We start from the raw sequence: 18,568 nt of genomic DNA, 5'->3' as shown, positions 1-18,568 counted from the left end.
TTAGAAGCGATTATTGTAACTTTATTGGCAAAAGCCCGTAACCTACGAGAGCAAGAAATAAACTATGATGGCACGCTCCTTTATTGAAGCAGAGTATGGCTTGATGCTCGTGTTGTGGGAAGTTATATGAATTTTTTTTTAAGGATTTAAAAAAATAATATATATATATATATATATATATATATATTGCAAAAAGAAGGATGATAAGGACTCATCTAGGACATAGAACAGAAGTCCCAATGGGCTTACAAGAGACTCCTCCCATCCCCGAATACAATACCTAGTTGATAATAACCCGCCCAACAATTGCCTATGCTCCCAGTGTGACTACTCAGTTCATGCGAGCTCTATGCTCTCACCATCTTAAGGTTGTCTCCCATACTCTTCATTATTTGAAGGCTACTCCAATAAGGGGTTTACTATTCTAAACGTGGTTGCCTAAATCTGATCGGGTAGTGTGATGTTGATTATGAAGCGTCTTCTAATGACAAACAGTCTACAAGTGATTATTGTAACTTCGTTGGTGGACAGTTTAGAAGCGATTATTGGAACTTTATTGGCGGAAGTTAGTAACCTACAAGAGTAAGAAATAAACTATGATGGCACGCTCCTTTATTGAAGCAGATTATGGCTTGATGCTCATGTTACATGGGAAGTTATATGAATTTCTTTTCTTTTCTTTTCTTTTTTACGAAGGATGAAAAATTTTATTGCAAAAAGAAGGATGATAAGGACTCATCGTGATATATTCCTCACGATGTAAGATAAGGGGAAGTCCTTCCTAGCTTGTACATTTGCTATTAGGGACTTGAGGTTTTTGAAATATTTCCTTGGAATAGAGGTTGCTCGGTCAAAAAGGGAAATATCTCATAGAGGAAATATGCTCTTGGTCATCTTGTACATCAAGTATGTCGAGTGCTCGACCAGCGGATACTCCTCTCTACGTTAATCATTGCCTTCATGATAAGGATTCAGAATCCCTTCATAATCCGACATGTATCGTCGAATGGTGGATAAGCTTATTTACTTGATGATAACTCGCCCAACAATTGCCTATGCTCCCAGTGTGACTAGTTAGTTCATGCGAGCTCTATGCTCTCACCATCTTAATGTTGTCTCCCATAATCTTCATTATTTGAAGGCTACTCTAAGAAGGGGTTTACTACTCTAAACATGGCTACTTGAATCTGAGTGGGTAGTGTGATGTTGATTATAAAGGATCTTCTAATGACAGACAATCTACAAGTGATTATTGTAACTTCATTGGTGGACAGTGTCAAACAACCATTTACTCTAAAAGCTTAAGCTGTCAGACTGTGGTATATCAATGTATATCAAGGGACTCTATCACTCCAACACCAACACCCCCCCCCCCCCCCCGGCGTGGGAACTCCACACGGGAACAAATTGACAAGGGTGGAGGGACACTCACACCATAAATAGGCCGGGCTTGATTTCCCAATCCCTTGGCCAGATCTAATTTTCCTGACCCCTCGTGGGAGAATAATATATTAGTGAGGCATATTTGCTGCTCTCGAGATTCGAACATAGGAACTTCCACTCTGATACCATGTCAAACAATCATTTAGTCTAAAAGCTTAAGCTGCTAGAGAGTGTGGTGAATCCATGTATATCAAGGGACTTTATCACTCCAATAGACAGTCTAGAAGCGATTATTGTAACTTTATTGGTAGAATCTAGTAACCTACCAAAGTAAGAAATAAACTATGATGGCACGCTCCTTTATTAAAGCAAATTATGGTTTGATGCTCATGTTACATGGGAAGTTATATGAATGTCTTTTTCTTTTTTCTTTTTCTTTTTTACTTTTTTTTTTAAGGATAAAAATATATATTGCAAAAAGAAGGATGATAAGGACTCGTCTAGGACACAGAACAGAAGTCCCAATGGGCTTACAATAGACTCCTCCCATCCCCGAATACAATACCCTTTTTACCCCATTCTCTCTCCAAGTGCTTGACATTAGAAAGACTACAAAAAGTTGGTTTATGGAATTGTTCAAGGTTTAAATGTTGTTGTCTAACCAAACCGATCACAACACAACGACCATGATGAATCTCCAATGCTCCTTTCTTCTCCTATATACCATACCCACACCATACTAAACATGGATTAAAACCTCCAACGATTACGTCATGATCCATTCTACCCCGAACAATGAAAAAATCTTCCACTATACAGATTGAGCAATTGGGCAGTGCATAAATAGGTGACATGTTAATTCCGCCTCATGAAGGCATAGAGAGCAACCATTAACTAACACAAGGCCTCTTCTTCTGAGGTTGTCACTCATGAGCACCTTTCTTTTAGCCACAAGCCATGAAAAGGCAAGAATGTGAGGACCTTTCAATTTCGAAATCCAACTAGAAGGATCGGTTGGCTCTAATTCCCTACTAGGACCACGTAAAAGGACTTAATCGGGTATTGGTCGCAATATCCACTCTCCAAACCCACTGATTAAGTTCCTCCAAGTTCAAACTTAAGTGTTAGAGAAGGCTCATGAAGCTAATCACTTCTTCTATCACGTCGTCACAAAAATTTTCTTTGAATCCACAAGAACCACACCATGTTGCCCCCAACACTTGGAAATAGGGTTGTTCTCCCCCTCTGCCAACCTAAATAACAAAGGAAATGCTAGGGATAGAGATCCCTCCCCACACCAAGTATCTACCCAAAATCTAACCCTCGATCCTTCCCCTATTCTAAGGATAAGTTTCCTTTTGAATGCCTCTTCTACTTTAACATTGCTTTCCATGCACCCGAAACTCAATATTGGACAAAAGATCTTGAAAACCACCCTCCTTCCTCTCTTCTGTTTTTGTTAATAATTAATCGGGTCTAAAGGCCACTCTCCTCCCCTAATCTCTACAATCGTTTGCCTACAAGTGCTAGGTTCATAAGCTTAAGCCTTCTAATCCCCAACTTGCCTGTAGACTTTGACTTACATACCTCCTCCCACTTCACCAACCTTATTCTTTGTATCCATTCCTTGCCAAAGAAAATCCTTTTAGTTTTTTTAAGCCTCTGAATCACACTAGCTAGGCAATGAAACATCGACATGAAAAACATGGGCAAACTAGCAAGTGCAGATTCAATAAACGTAATTCTCCCTCCCAAAGACAAGTAACAACTCTTCCAACCCGAGAGTTTGCATGCCTATCCTTTTGATCGCCACATCCCATAGATGCTTAGCCAGCTTGCCAATACAAATAGGCAACCCGCTATTCTGGATGTTAACTCGCTATTCTGGACGTTAACACGCTTCAAAACAGCTTGACACTTTGCAAAAAATTAATGATTTATTCATTATCCGCATCACGAAAAAGGAGTGTCACCGGCAAATTGGAGATGCAAAACCTGCATATATGCATGCCCCACCTCATAGCCCTTAATGAGGCCCACCTCTCCCGCTCTATCAAGCATTTTGCTAAGGACTTACACCAAAATGACCAAAAGAAAGGAGATAATGGGTCTCCTTAACACAGCCCTCTAGAATTTTTGAAGAAGTGTTAAGGCAACCCTTCAATCAAAATAGAAAAGAATGTTGAACCAATACATTCCCCTATCCACTTGCACCATTTGTGTCAAAACCTATATGCCTAATCAAATAGCGAAGAAACTCCCAATTGGCGTAACTGTAGGCTTTCTCCAAATCCATAGATTATACACCCCATACTACCTACTTTGTATCTCGAATCGATGTATCCCTGGGCAATAAGAGCTCCATCTAGAATCTACCTACTGAAGACAAAGGCTCTTCAGGACTCCGAAATGGCTTGCCACGAACTTTGCAAAGCCTTGACGCAATGACTTTAGCTAGAAACTTATATGAACTGCCAATGAGACTGGTCGGGCAAAAATCTTTCAAACTTTCAGCCCCCTCCTGCTTTGGGATCAAGGCGATAAATAAGGCCCCAAGTGTTTAGAAAGCCTATTTCATTCGAAGAATTCAGGCATAAATGCCATCACATCCCTCTTCCCCTCCTAATAATAATAAAAATAAAAAATAAATAAGAATAAATAAATAAATATTGAAAGAAGGCTATCGGAAAGCCATTCATGTATATCCCTGCCCAGGCTCTTTAGCACTTCCCATACCTCTTCCTCTTCGAAGTTCCTTTCCAACCAAAGCTGCTTCGGCATCACCGATTTGGTCAAACAAGAGCTGCAGAATGACCCATTCTTCATCTGAATGAAGATTAGAGAAATTTTAAATTGATTCGTCTCAAATATCTTCTTTATCATTCATGCTAACATTACAATTAAAAGGTTTTGGATCCAATTGATCCTAGCATTCACGATACCGCCTTCTTTAAGCCAAACCACCATCAATCTGTCTCCACTTTATCACATCTCATAAGAAATGCTTGTCAAGCTCCGCCTTTAGAACGTGTCTCTCCACCACCTCAACCTCCTCCAGCAGGCCCTCTTCCTCCATACCATCTATTTTTATAATCACCTCAATCAATCAGGCCTTTTTAATCCTCTGGTGAATCTTTCTTCTCCTTCACTCAGTCTTTGATCTTTCCTTCTAAGAGCTTCAATTGGAACATAAGTCTATGACCAGCCCAACCAGAAACTTAGAACTCAGCCCACCAATCCTTCACTTTCCGGAAGAATCCCTCCTCTTCAAGCCACACTAATTCAAACCTAAAAGGTTTTGGGGCCCCATGACTCTTCACATGTCTCCAACACAATCAGGTTGTGGTCAAAGAGATTCGTTCTCACCTTCAGGAAATGAGCTTTGGTGTTCCTACTCATGTTTCCTTATATCGTGACAATCAAACCGTGATTCTCATTGCCTCTAATCTAGTTTTCGCAAGTTTACTGCCATTTTGTGAGAGAATATTTCAACCAAGTTCTAGTGTATTCTGCCTGTCTAATCGATAATCAATTAGCTGAGATTCTGACAAAAGACTCTACCTTCTCCCAGCTTCAGGAGATTGTGTGCGAATTGGGCATGTGCAATATCAATGCTCCAACTAGATGGGGAGTGTAGGAGACACTCCCTCCTCCCTCTCTCATTTATATCCAGCATGACGTTAACAAGTTCCGCTCAATGGGGCATATAATCACAAACTGAAGATAATAAACTAGCAACTGCATGTAGCAGTATACCATAATGAAATTACTCACACAGGTTATAGGAAACTTGAATTTCAGGAAAGTAAATGCAGGCTTAATGGCCAACCAAGGAACAAAACAAATATCAATCAGTCGATATCCACAAGAAACAACAAGATTGGTGGATAAATCTTTTTCGAGAAATATAATGATAGACTATAGTCAAAATTCCAAGAGCACTTTTTTTAAAACATAATTTTCAAGAGCACTTTGCCAATAGCATCCAAGAAAAAAAATGGTCCATCCACCTGGCAATGCTATCTCGTACAACTAACACCACCCACTGGTAACCAGCCATGTTGTCAATGATTTTACAAATATAAAAAAGAAAATTAGGATCAACCTGCTTTCGGATCCTGAAAGGCTCGGCAACCTCTCGATCATAATTTTCTCCATCAACATTCAGCTCCAAGTCGACTTCAAGTTTTGATTGTTTAGGCTTCACCCTAACCTAAAAATAATAATAAATAAATAAAAATAAAAAATCAATATTTGAACTAATAGATACATAGACCACAAACATAAGGTTGAACATACCTCTATACAACTTTCCTTCAATTCATAAGGACGCCAACAAGGTCGAAGGGGATATTGCATAACATATAGCTGCAAGGCAGAGAAAACACCTTGTTAGTTAAAGTCAATAATCAAAGATAACAACAAAAGTAGAAAATGTAACTATTCAAAAACATGGGTATAGAGTAGAACATCATGTGGGCATATATGAGATGGTTTTGCTAGAGAGATTAGATCTCTTTAGTTTTTAAGTTGCCATTTTTTCATACCCAAATCCCATAATAACGAGGTATGAAACTAAATTCGATTAGTATGTCCACTAATTACATAGATAAAAGGATTGCCTCTAAGCCAAATACCTGTTTTAACCCTATGGCCAAATAAGCAACTTATTTCACAATGATTAATACGTTTATTCATCACAAAGGGACAAGGATTTTGGCTTTAAAAAGAGCCAAAAAAATAGGAGCCCAATGCAAGTGTAAGATATGTCATTTTCTTGCTAACTCGTAGAGTTATGTTTTTTTTTTTCTTTTTCTGAGAAGTAACGAAGATTTTTATAAAAGAGCACCAAAAGGGCTCAAAACAGCAAACAACCACTGCGGCCCAGACAAAAATGGCCAATCACTTTGGTCAAAATCCTTAATACATGAAACCCACCCACTTACAACCAGCTGAGCCCTCTTACAGACATCAAGACTCACCTCCACACCACCTTTTCTTTCTTCCCATTCCCTCACCCAAGCCAAGACAATAAAAGGCCTTTGATGGACCCCCAGCATTACCCAAAACATTCTAAAGAATGTAAGGAATTACTCCCACACCTTCCGGACAATGGGCAATGGCCACCGACTCTGCACCCTTTGAACACATTGTTATGGGTAAAAATGGATTAGCTAAAGAGAAGAGGTAAGCTCGGACATCTTTGTGGGACATGAGATCGGCCAGTGCCGGTCATGACCAATGAGCTCCTCAATGGCCAAGGAAGAGAGGTCGGTCACCTACTACATATAAAGGCAGGTCGGTAGGTCGGCAAGTTGGCAATCTACACAGCACTGAGAGAAGGGTCAGGGCTCACCAGAGAATATAGGTCAGCATACTATACCCAGGTCAGGTCGGCATATTACCCCCAGGTCACGTCAGCCAAGACCACCTCGGCCTAAACCATAGACCTCGGCCTCGACAGATCGGCCTCTGCCTCAACTTTATCGGGGTTCGACCACTTAATCTTATCTTCACTAGAGATCACGCGAAACAGTTGAGAGACGTCCGCTAAACGCACGCCTATAATTCAGGAAACGTCTCCACCCACGTAATCAACTCTTACCCTATAAATAGAAGGCCTATCTACGGTGAAAGGTATGCAGAATCTCTTACCCAAAACCCCTCGATACTACCAGACCCAGATTCCTAGCCTGAATTTGGCATCGGAGGGTCCCCTGCTCTAGTCAGAGTCTCCTTTGTCTTCATCCTGTGCAGGTACTCGAAGGTCTAAAAAGGGTGGACCAGATTTTTGCATCAACAGTTTGGCGTTGTCTGTGGGAACGACATCAAAGTCGTTCCTACTTTACCAGAAAACTACAACGGCGAAAGGAAAGAAAAAAGCACTAGTGCCATTGCTGCAACCATCCCAGCTCTTCACGAATCATCAGCCGAGCAGGGTGCCCAGCCCTACTAGTAGTGGGCCGGCTCTACTCCTGCGGCGCCTACTCCTCGATCCCACACCCGGGGTGGTCAATTAGTCTCCTTGGGGAACCGATTAGAAGCTTTGAATAAAAACATTGATCGATTCATGCAACTCCTGGAGAGACAGAATCCACCCATTGGTCGTGATGCAGAGGAGTGTTCTACCACTGCACCACCTCAAGCACTGGTCCACTCGCAGAAAAACAAACAACCTCCTGAGCTGCCAGCCCAAGCTCTTTCCCACACTTCAAGGGCAGTCACGCTCGATTCCGACCTGCGCCTCGTGTTACAGAGGAAGAGCTATGGAAAAACTCCCGAAGCAGTGGCCGAGAACGAGAGCCCTTAGGAGGCAGAGCTCAGGAAAATTTGAGGGCAGATCAGCGACGTCAAATAAGCCTACCATGCCCAAATGTCGACCTCGGTAGAGTTCATGTTAGGAGAAACCGAACCACCATTCACCGACGACATTGTGGCATCTACGCTTCCGCCTAGGTTCCGGATGCGGCAGATGACCCCCTATTCTGAAACCACAGACCCGGCCGAGCACCTCGAATCCTTCAGAGCTTGGATGGAGCTTCATGGCGCCTTAAGCCCCGTGATGTGCCAAGCATTCTCTCTAATCTTATCAAGAGCTACTCGACAGTGATTCAGGTAGCTGAAGCCAAGTTCCATCAGTTTCTTCTCGCAACTCAGCAAAGCCTTCCTCACACAGTTCATCGGTGGGAGACAGAAGGAATCCATCAACTCATCTTCTCACAATCAAGCAAAGAGAGGACAAGCTATTAAGAGCCTACCTCATCCGTTTCAATGCCGAAGCTGTCCAAGTCGACGATTATTCCGACCCGATAGATTTGACCGCCATGGTAGCCGAACTCAAACAAGGAAAGTTCCCCCTCTCCATTGGTAAGAACCCCCCGACTACCCTCGCAGACCTACTCAACCAAGCTCAAAAATATTACAATGCTGAGGAGCTCTTTAGTTCACAAAGAGCTGCTTTAAGAGGAAACAACTCGGCTGAGGATAAGAAGAGAAAGGAAGAAGGGGAGCACTCTGTCTTTAACGCCAAAAGAAAGAAAGAGGACGACCAAGACTGATGCCAGCACACCAACCGACATCCAGAAAGTCACTTCCATTGGTACTCCCTTGAACACCAAGCCAGAGCAGATACTGAAAGAAGCCGAGCTGAGCAAGGAAACCTGATAACTGAACTGAACCAATTAATCAAGCTCGATAATAAGACTTATCGGCCAACTCTGACCTTGACATCAAATACTGAAGAATGTATTGACTAGAAGACATGGGGGGCTCTTACCTCGCCCGTAGAATGTTGACCACTTGAAGATCTACTACTCATGATGACTTAAAAAGTCCTCCGATCAAGAGTGCGTCCACTGACCGACCTACTGGACAATGATGACCTCCCTTTCTAAAAGGGAAAAAGGTGCTCGCAACACTACTGTCATGTTTTCTACTGTCCAACGATTTCTACAATAAAAGAACTTCCCCAAGTCAGAGGAAGAGAACTTCTTTCAAATTTTGACTATCCAAGTTGTAAAATCGACTACGAGGACTTCCCTTAGTGTAAGAAAAAAAAAAGTCGTCTACCATGAATTCTACTATGGAACAAGTTCCCTAGATCGGGAAGAAAATCTCTTTTTTTACAATCCAAGCTACACGAACTACTGAGGACTTCCCTTAGTGCAAGGGAAAAACAGTTCTCACCAATCGTCCGACCCTTAAAGAAGAGGTCAGACAATTGGTAATGCCACTCGGATCACACGATCTACAATGAGGATCCCTTAGTGCAAAAGAAAATAATCCTCCTAAGTAAACTGCGCAGTCCCTTATGAAGGGGTCATTGCTGTTAACCCATCTGTTTGACAAAAGCATAATTCCCCTAATAAAAGGAAGAACTCAAGAGCTCACCCCAATGCTCCTACTCAGCTAAAATGTCTGATCTCACCAAAACCAACTTACTTCCCAAGCCTGTTGCGCGAGCTCGAAAGTAGGGGGCTAACTGTTATGGGTAAAAATGGACTAGCTAAAGAGGAGGTAAGCTCGGACATCTCTGCGGGACACAAGGTTGGCCAACGCCGGTCATAACCAATGAGCTCCTCAATGGCCAAGGAAAAGAGGTCGGTCACCTACTACATATGAAGGCAGATCGGCAGATCAACAATCTACACGGCACTGAGAGAAGGGTCAGGGCTCGCCAGAGAATCCGGGTCGGCATACTACCCCTAGGTAAGGTCGGTATATTACTCCGAGGTCACGTCGGCCAAGACCACCTTAGCCTCAACCATAGACCTCGGCCTCGACAAATCGGCCTCTGCTCGACTTTCTCGGGGTTCAACCATTAAATCTTATCTTCGCTAGAGATCACGCGAAACAGTTGAGAGACATCCGCTGAACGTACGTCTATAATTCAGGAAACGTCTCCACCCACGTAATCAACTCTTGCCCTATAAATAAAGGGCCTATCTACGGTGAAAAGTACACAAAATCTCGTACCCAAAACCCTTCGATACTACCAGACCCAGATTCAGATTCCTAGCCTGACTTTGGCATCGGAGGGTCCCCTGCTCTAGCCAAGGTCTCCTTTATTTACTTCTTGTGCAGGTACTCGAAGGTCTAAAAGGGTGGACCAGATTTTTGCATCAACACACATCACACAGCAATTGAAGATCACCAACAATCCTATTTAGATGTCATCAATTGTGAGGCTCATGTTACAACCCACCAACCACAATGTTCGAAGTATCGGTGCCACTACAAGTTTCATTGCCTAGGGATACGGAAACAATATTGATATCAACAACAATATCGCCGATAACCGGAAATGTGGAGAAACATGAGGAAAACGGTGGAATTTTTTAGTGACGATTGCATCACTATCATTAGTCAACCATATTTCCACAATGGAACCATCATTAGATGATCTTAAGCATGCGGCCCCCACCATTAGTCGATCCCAGCCACGCATATGCCCACATGGGGTCCATCACCAAACAATCTTAACCATTTCAGGCCCACTGTTAGTCGATCCTAGCTACATATTTCCACATGGGGCTCATCGTTAACCGATCCTAACCACATGTAGTTATACTTATGGCTCATCGATAGATGGACTTAACCATGTGGGGCCCACCAATAGTCTATCCTGACAAAGTCGGCACATGGGCTTCCATAGAGATGGGCCATGGATCGCAGATTGGTATGTAAACCAAGTCACAAAGTTTCCACACAAATGAGGTGAGCTGCCAAACAACGTAACTGGAAACAAGACCAATCTCCATGGACATTTTCAACAGAAAACAAAATTACTGTTTCATTTCCACCAATTTTCCTAGATACATTATTCCCAAAGAAATTAATTTTCGTCTTTTTTCTCAACAAATCCAAACAGGCCCCAATAGGAAATGACAGAAATCCATCAAAGAGGAACTAGCCATCAAACTGCAGCTATGGTCCTTCCAGGTCCAACTCAAAAGTAAATAATTACCAGCAGAATTCAGTTATCACCATTTTACAAGAAGAGAAATTGGCGAATCCAAAAGCACCCTTCTTAATCAAATTTGAGTACAAAGAGGTAGAGAACGTACGTACCTGAGCATTGTTATCGAGCGGAGAAGGTGTAAAGAACACATCAATCTCCCGAACCACTCCGTCTTCATCATCACCTCCACCTCTATTGTCGTCAATATCCATTCCTGACTCCTGAATTGAGACTACTCCTTTGGAGACAGTAACGGCATGAGAGGGTTGTGCTGTGTTTAAATGGAGGAGAGAGGATCCTTCCTTCTGCTGCTTCTTCAATAAAGGAAGAGCATCTGATTCTGGTTCTGGTTCTGGCTTGGGTTTGGGTTTGAGCTTGGTGGACTTGGGGTGGAATCTGGTGGGCCTTGGGGGATGTTGCGATGAACGGTTAGGATGATCAGAAGCAGCGAGGTCTAAGTCTAGGTCTAGGTCTAGGTCCAGACTCGCCGCAGAGCTGGGTTCTTTCCATTTCTCCATCGGAAAATCCCTCTGCTCTCCAACCGCAGGAGAGAGCCCGGGGAAAGAAATGGAATTTTGGTTGAAGTAGATGGTATGGTAGAGACAGAAGAACCAGAATCTGGTAACGCTGTCTCTACATGGTACACGTGGAAGGATTATTTATAAATCTAGATCGTCCATCTAGGTGGCCATGATGTGGATGATATATGTTTCATGATACGTTTACATCAGATGATTCCGTGCCTTAATAAAAAGTAACTACAATAGACGGTTAAAAATAAAGTTAGTTTATGGTCGAATATTTTGGGCGAGAATTTGAAGTTAATATTGTCTGATCCCACTAATTTTTTAGCGGTGGGTGATGCATGATAAGGCCAACTGGATGGAAAGTCTTGATTGATGCATAATCATGCCACTTTCTCATGGCTCAATAATCTTCCCTTAGCAGATTGCCCGTGGTACGACATGGGCCCAGTTCTGTGAGGCCACCATGATACATGTGTTTATATTTATTCGTTTCTGCCACCTCATTTTATGGAGTGAGTTAGAAATGATGCTGATCAGAAAGCTCAGTTAGACTGCGAAAACAAGGGTGATTGAACGACCGCCGTTGAAAACTTCTCGAGGCCACGGAAGTTCTGGATGAAGCTTATATTTGTGTTTTTTCGTGTCTGTGTAACCTTATAATTACGTAAGATAGCAAGTAAAACAACACGGGAGGAATTAGAAAGTTTTCAAGGGTTATCATTCGATCCCTACTTTTTTCTGCCGTGTGGTACACTTGAATTTGGATCTATATGATTTCCGGGGTCATGCCCTACATTGAGCTGGAAAAACAGATGAATGGCATGGATAATACGTGTACATCATGGTGGGGCCATGGAGCTTGGGCCACTTCGTGTCACATGATATCCTTTGGGGTGCCACAGGCAACACGCTGGCCCACATTACGGACGTGGACTGCAGACGAGTGCTCTATGAGCCCCGCCATGATGCATGTGTTTTATGATTTCAGATTCCTTGCTTGTGTCAGGCAGGAAAATCCTGCTTGTCACCATCTAACTGGACAACATCATTACGTACTGTATTTAATGAGCAGTGCCAATAATACCAGTGATGGCTTGGACTAATCACAGTGTAGAAAAGTATGATGTTTTTTGGGAAATTTAGGACCGTGGACCCCACCTTTTATCCAGCTGGTTTTATGAAAGAGTACAAACTTTCTTTTGCAACTTAGACCTCCACGCGCCTATACCCAATTTCAGGACAAAAATACCCTTCCTTTTTACTGCTATCCACTTTTCCTTTTCCCTTTCCTCTATTGATTTTCATTTCCCTTTTCACCATTTGATTTTCATCTCCCTTTTTACTGCTGCTTTCACGTTGCTTTCAACCCCCCTTTTCACGATCCGGTTCTACGAGAAAGACGAAAAAAACTCATTTTGTGGGCTACCCTTATCAGCATTTTGTCTTCTTCCAAAAATGGTCGGTCCAGGGAAGAAATCACACACCACAGGTATATTTTAAACTCAGTTGGGCCCACATTGAATGTATTTAGTATAGGTAACGGATTGGCTACTCCCCCTGACACCAGCCCCGTGGCCGGTGGTCGGTGCTCTGTGGGCCCCACCATGATGTATATGTTTCATCCATTCCGTTCATCCATTTGTAAAGATCATTTCAGGGCTTCATCCTAAAAATAAGAGGGATATAAATCTTAGATGTACCACACTGCAGGAAAACAATAGTGATTGGATATCAATCATTTAAATCCTCCTGAGGCCCACTGTACTGTTTATCTGAAATTCAATCTATTTATTAGGTCATAAAGACCCAGATGAAGTCTAAAAACAAAGATCATCTTGATCCAATACTTTTATGACCCCTAAAAAGTTTTTAATGGTCGATGTTCATGAAACACCGTTTCATGTAATGTGGTCCAATTGAGATCAGGATACACCTCATTTGTTGTATAATATCAGAAAATGATCCATAAAAATAGATGGACGGCATTGATGAAACACATACATCCTGATGGGGCCCACGGAGCACCGAACACAGTGGGCATAATGATTTTCTAGTTTGCCCCGCTAAATTTCATGTTTCCCCCCTCAATTTCATGTTTGCCTCGCTGATTTCCTAGTTTGCCCCGTTGATTTTGTAGTTTGCCCCGCTTAAATTTAAGTTTCCCTCGCTGAATTTCATGTTTCCTCCGCTCAATTTCATGTTTGTCTCGCTGATTTCCTAGTTTGCCCCGCTGATTTTGTAGTTTGCCTCACTCAAAATTCAAGTTTCCCTCGCTCAATGTCTTGTTTGCCCCATTGAATTACTAGTTTGCCCCATTGAATTCCTAGTTTGCCCCGCTCAAATTCAAGTTTACCCCGCTGAATTGGAAGTTTGCCCCTCTCAAATTCAAGTTTCCATCGCTGAAATTCAAGTTTACCCCGCTGATTTTTTTGTTTGCCCCACTCAATTTAATGTTTCCCCCGCTAAAATTCTAGCTTGCCTCGTTCAATTTCATGTTTTCCCCACTGAATTTCTAGTTTGCCCCGGTCAATTTCATGTTTCCCCTGCTGATTTTCCAGGTTGCCCCGCTGATTTTTTAGTTTGGCCCGCTGAATTTCATAGTTTGCCCCGCTGAATTTTATGTTTCTCCCGCTGAATTTCATGTTTGCCCCGCTCATTGTTCAGTTTTTTCCGCTGAATTTTCTGTTTCCCCCATTAAATTTCATGTTTGCCCTGTTCAATATCTAGGTTCCCTCCCACATATGGGGTTTTGGTGTATACATAATCCGATGAACATGATGTATTACAAATAAAACATCATAGCAAGCGTAATCGGATTGCGTACTGCGTTAGTCAGTATGCTCCCATTGTACTAAGTAAAGTCATATGGGCCCACATTGAATGTATGTAGTATATCCACGGCGTCCATCCGTTCTTCCATCTAATCTTAGCGGTTTAGCCCCAAATTGAAGCATATCAAAAGATTAAGTGGATCATACCAAGGGAAAAAGTGGGCATAATGATTTCCACCGTTGAAACCATAGTGGGCCCAACAATGATGTTTGCTTGTTATCAAACCTATTCATAAATTCATATAGACATGGATTAATAGAAAACACAATTATAAGCTTGATCCAAAACTTTTGTGGCCCCTAAGAAATTATCAATATGAGAAGTTCAATTCAAAATTTTTATGTGGTGTGGTCCATTTAAACGTTGGATTTTAGTTTTTTCAGCTCCATAAATGAAATTATCTGTTAAGTTTGCACCGCTGATTTTCTAGTTTGCCCCGCTGAATTTCACGTTTCCCCCACTGAATTTCATGTTTGCCTCGCTGATTTCCTAGTTTGCCAAGCTGATTTTGTAGTTTGCCCCACTCAATTTAATGTTTCCCCCGCTGAATTTCTAGTTTGCCCTGCTCAATTTCGTGTTTCCCCCGCTGATTTTTTAGGTTGCCCTACTGATTTTTTAGTTTGCCCCGTTGAATTCATAGTTTACCCTGCTGAATTTCATGTTTACCCCTCTCATTTTCATGTTTGCCCCGCTGAACTTCATGTTTGCCCCGCTCAAATTCAGGTCTACCCCGCTGAATTTCAAGTTTGCCCCGCTCAAATTCAAGTTTCCCTCGCTGAAATTCAAGTTTGACCCACTGAATTTCTAGTTTGCCCCGCTCAATTTAATGTTTCCCTCGCTGAATTTCTAGTTCGCCCCGCTCAATTTCATGTTTGTCCCGCTCAATTTCATGTAATTGTCACTCAATTTTGTAGTTTGGCCCGCTAAATTTTTAGTTTGCCCCGCTGTTTTTCTAGTGTCCCCCGCTGAATATCTAGTTTGCCCTGCTTAATTTCATGTTTGACTTGCTTATTTTGATAGTTTGTATTACAAAATTTCTAGTATTTCCTTACTCAATTTTTATCTCTATTTCATATGAACCTTGTTCAAATTCATGAAATGTTATATTGTTTTCGTTTATTTCTGATTTGTACAGTATGTTTATGTTGTGAATTTTATGTTTGACATGTTTTTCATTTTCATCTTTGCAGGTAACAAATATTCTTCTATAATCCTCAACCCAACCTCTAGGTGTACACTGAAATGGTGGTTTGAGAAGGTGAAGGGTGGATTGGAAAAGCACGATAGTCGGCTAAATTTGTTTAGCTAATCCCCTTTTTCATTTCTATTACATGCTACATCCTTTAGATTTTTAGGGGCTCTATTTCACCTTCTTTTTCAACGATATAAAGATGATCTAGTATTTGAGATCAAAGGGAGACGAGTGCAGTTTATCGAGATAGACTTCGCCCTCATTACGGGCCTTAAGACTGGAGATCTTACAGTACCGAAAATTTGTGGCACTACGAGTACATGAATAGACAAATACTTCAAGCAATATTCAGTATTAAAGAAGGACCAAATGGACGTTTTTTATAGATTAGTTGAAAGCAATAAGCATGAGGATGTCGTAAAGGTTGCCCTACTCCTGGTTGTAGAGTTCTTTCTCAAGGCAACCGAACCGAAAACCATGTGTAACATGCATTATATTCACTTGGTGGACTCGCTAGATGATTTCTATAGCAATCCTTGGAGTAGTTTGGGGTACTATACAATGTCGCAAGGAATAAAATCTGACGTTGTAGCATCAAGTGCCCATCGGTACACTATATGTGGTTGCTTCCTTCCTCTACAAGTAAGAACACCTTTTATTTTTTTATATGTTTATCCTCTATATTCAATTATGAATTTTTAACCTGGTGCAATTTCATTCTAACAAGTATGGGCAGTAGAGATACTACCTTCCCTGTAAGAGTGTGTTGTTTCGTATGTTCCCCATCAAATTCCACACTTCAATCAATATCAAGGCTGGAAGGGTTGGAGGTACAACAAAATACATGTTATTCTTGAAAATAAAGTTGTAAGTTAATATATTTCTCTGACATTTACTTTGCTTAATTCTAACAAGTATACGCTTTTATATTTAATAATACTCCTCGTTCTTTTGCAGACATCAGTAATAATGAAATTAGAACCAACCCCTCGAGAATGGGAAACGGATGCGGTGAGATCGGTTCGTGAAAGTTTCTAGGTAAGATGTTATGGAAAAATGAACTATATTTTTTCTGCTTTTGTAAATGTATCATTCCTCTTACATACCCATCGTTACACTGTAGCTCAATGAGACCCAGGAAGATGAGGAAGAGGGTAATGAGAGTGATCATGAGGAGGAAGACGAATCAGATGAAGTGGGCAAAAATACTGAGAAAGGCGTGGAGGGAGAGGGACCGAGGGGGTGTATTATTCTTATGGAGGAATTTCGGGTTGAGAAGGAAGAGTTGAAGAAGGAGAGGGAAGATTGAGGAAAGAGAAGGAAGACTTGAGAAGGAAAGAAGCGAGGGTTGATGAGAGGGAGGCGTTACTGAAAGAGAAAGAAGCATTGAAAAGGGAGAAGGATTTTTTTTGAAGAGAGAGAAAAGTTAGCGAAGGAAAGAGAGGAGTTTAATAAGGAGAAGGAAGATTGTACGATGGAGGAGGAGGGTGAGGAGTTGAAGAGAGGAGAAGAAAATGATATTAAAGAGAAAGAATGCTTCATGCATGAGGAATTCGATGTGCACACGTTTGGTTTCGCCAAGGGTAATGTATTAGATGCATCCACTTCTCATCCCCGCTGAATTTCATGCTTGCCCCACTAAATTTCATGTTTGCCCCACTCAAACTCATGCTTACCCCGCTGAATTTCATGCTTGCCCCGCTGAATTTCATGTTTGCTCCTCTCAATTTCTAGCTTCCTCCGCTGAATTCCTAATTTGCCTCGCTGAATTTCATGTTTGCCCCACTCAATTCCTAATTTGTCTTGCTGAATTTCATGCTTGCTCTATTGAATTTCATGCTTGCCCCGCTGAATTTCAAGATTTCTCTACTGGTCCAATGGCTTCTATGTTAACATTTGTTCATTCATTTGGCTCATCTTGAGGTCACCATTCACTTCCAATTTCTACAAATTCTCATAAATATTGAGGCCCCTCTCAGATACTACTAGAAGAATCTAACTAACCTTCTTATGCAAACTGCAATTGATTTTCTGTTTGTTAATTTTAAACTGGAAAGAAAAATTATGAACAAAGGTCCTTTTCTTCCAGTAGTTCTGTAGGATATTTATTCTTGACTTTGTTAAATCTCTATTCTAGTTTTTTTTTTTTTTTTTTGCATTTATTCTGATGCACTCTTTAAGTAGCACTTGGTGATGTGGTGGAACTGCACAAAGGTATTGTTCACTTGCTTAGTTGTATTGCTATTCAGAATTGCTATTATGTTTAATGTCTTCAATGTCTGTTGCTTGGCGTTTTCCTGGTTCTCAAAATATAATCAATGCTTGTTTCATTTCTAGGATGTTTTTTCTTTCTTGCTTTCCTTCAACTTAGTTTCACAGTCACGAGTATATGACCATGTCAAACCTCTGCATGTTTCTCCCTGCTTATGATGGATGTACTTGAGAGAAGATTTGAGTTTTGAATCTTGTAATGGTTTCTCAATTTGCAGAGCCAACATGATGAGCTGGAGGCAAAATTTTTTGAGGAGAGAGCGGCACTTAAAGCTAAGTACTAGAAGATGTATGATCCATTGTATGCAAAGGTATCATTTTTATTTGTTTATTGAAAAGACACTTTCTGAACATGGTTCATTGTTTTGCCATATCGAGTTAATTGTTTTACCTGATACAGTAGCACGTAGGTGTTTAACACATTATGCTGTGTTGCACACAGCAAGTATTACTTAGTTTAGGTAGCTTTTTGTGTTGTTCTGGGCATTGAGGGAACACCTACAGAGGATAAAGCTACATAAGGTATTTAAGAAACCTTGAGTGCTCCAATTTATTGGAAATACTTTGTTTAGGATGCTTATTATGTGTTGTTTTTTTAAGAGAAAGGAGTACCAGATTTTTGGCTCACTGTAATGAAAACCAACGAAGTGGTTGGTGAGGAGGTAAATGACTCAAAAAATGATGTGGAATTTGGTTGAGGTACTTATAGGACAGAGATTGAATGATATCCTGGAAAGAGCCTGACACAAAAGGTTCTGAAAAATAAGCCAAAGAAGGGATCAAAGAATGCCAAGCTCATCACAAAAACTGAACAATGTGATAGTTTCTTCAACTTCTTTAATCCACCACAAGTCTCAGATGATGATGATGATATTGATGAAGAGATAGTAACTTCAATGTCAT

General features: G+C 41.3%; 1 protein-coding gene across 1 annotated transcript in view; it reads right to left on the bottom strand.

Annotated features, from left to right (window-relative positions):
• The window catches only part of LOC131229905 (uncharacterized), a 95,251-nt gene extending 83,797 nt beyond the window's left edge, over nucleotides 1–11,454 (bottom strand). The window contains exons 1-3 of the mRNA XM_058225986.1: nucleotides 10,954–11,454; nucleotides 5,683–5,751; nucleotides 5,489–5,596 (exon numbers count right to left, since the gene is read on the bottom strand). Of these exons, the coding sequence (XP_058081969.1) occupies nucleotides 5,489–5,596; nucleotides 5,683–5,751; nucleotides 10,954–11,361 (585 nt within the window). The 5' untranslated portion in view covers nucleotides 11,362–11,454. The remainder of the gene's footprint in view (nucleotides 1–5,488; nucleotides 5,597–5,682; nucleotides 5,752–10,953) is intronic.
• Nucleotides 11,455–18,568: the final 7,114 nt, after the last annotated feature.

The sequence above is a fragment of the Magnolia sinica genome, chromosome 16 (assembly GCF_029962835.1).
Source record: "Magnolia sinica isolate HGM2019 chromosome 16, MsV1, whole genome shotgun sequence".
NCBI classification, from domain to species: Eukaryota; Viridiplantae; Streptophyta; class Magnoliopsida; order Magnoliales; family Magnoliaceae; genus Magnolia; species Magnolia sinica.
Note: the sequence above shows the minus strand (reverse complement) of the source record. Positions and strands in the feature narration are given on the sequence as shown.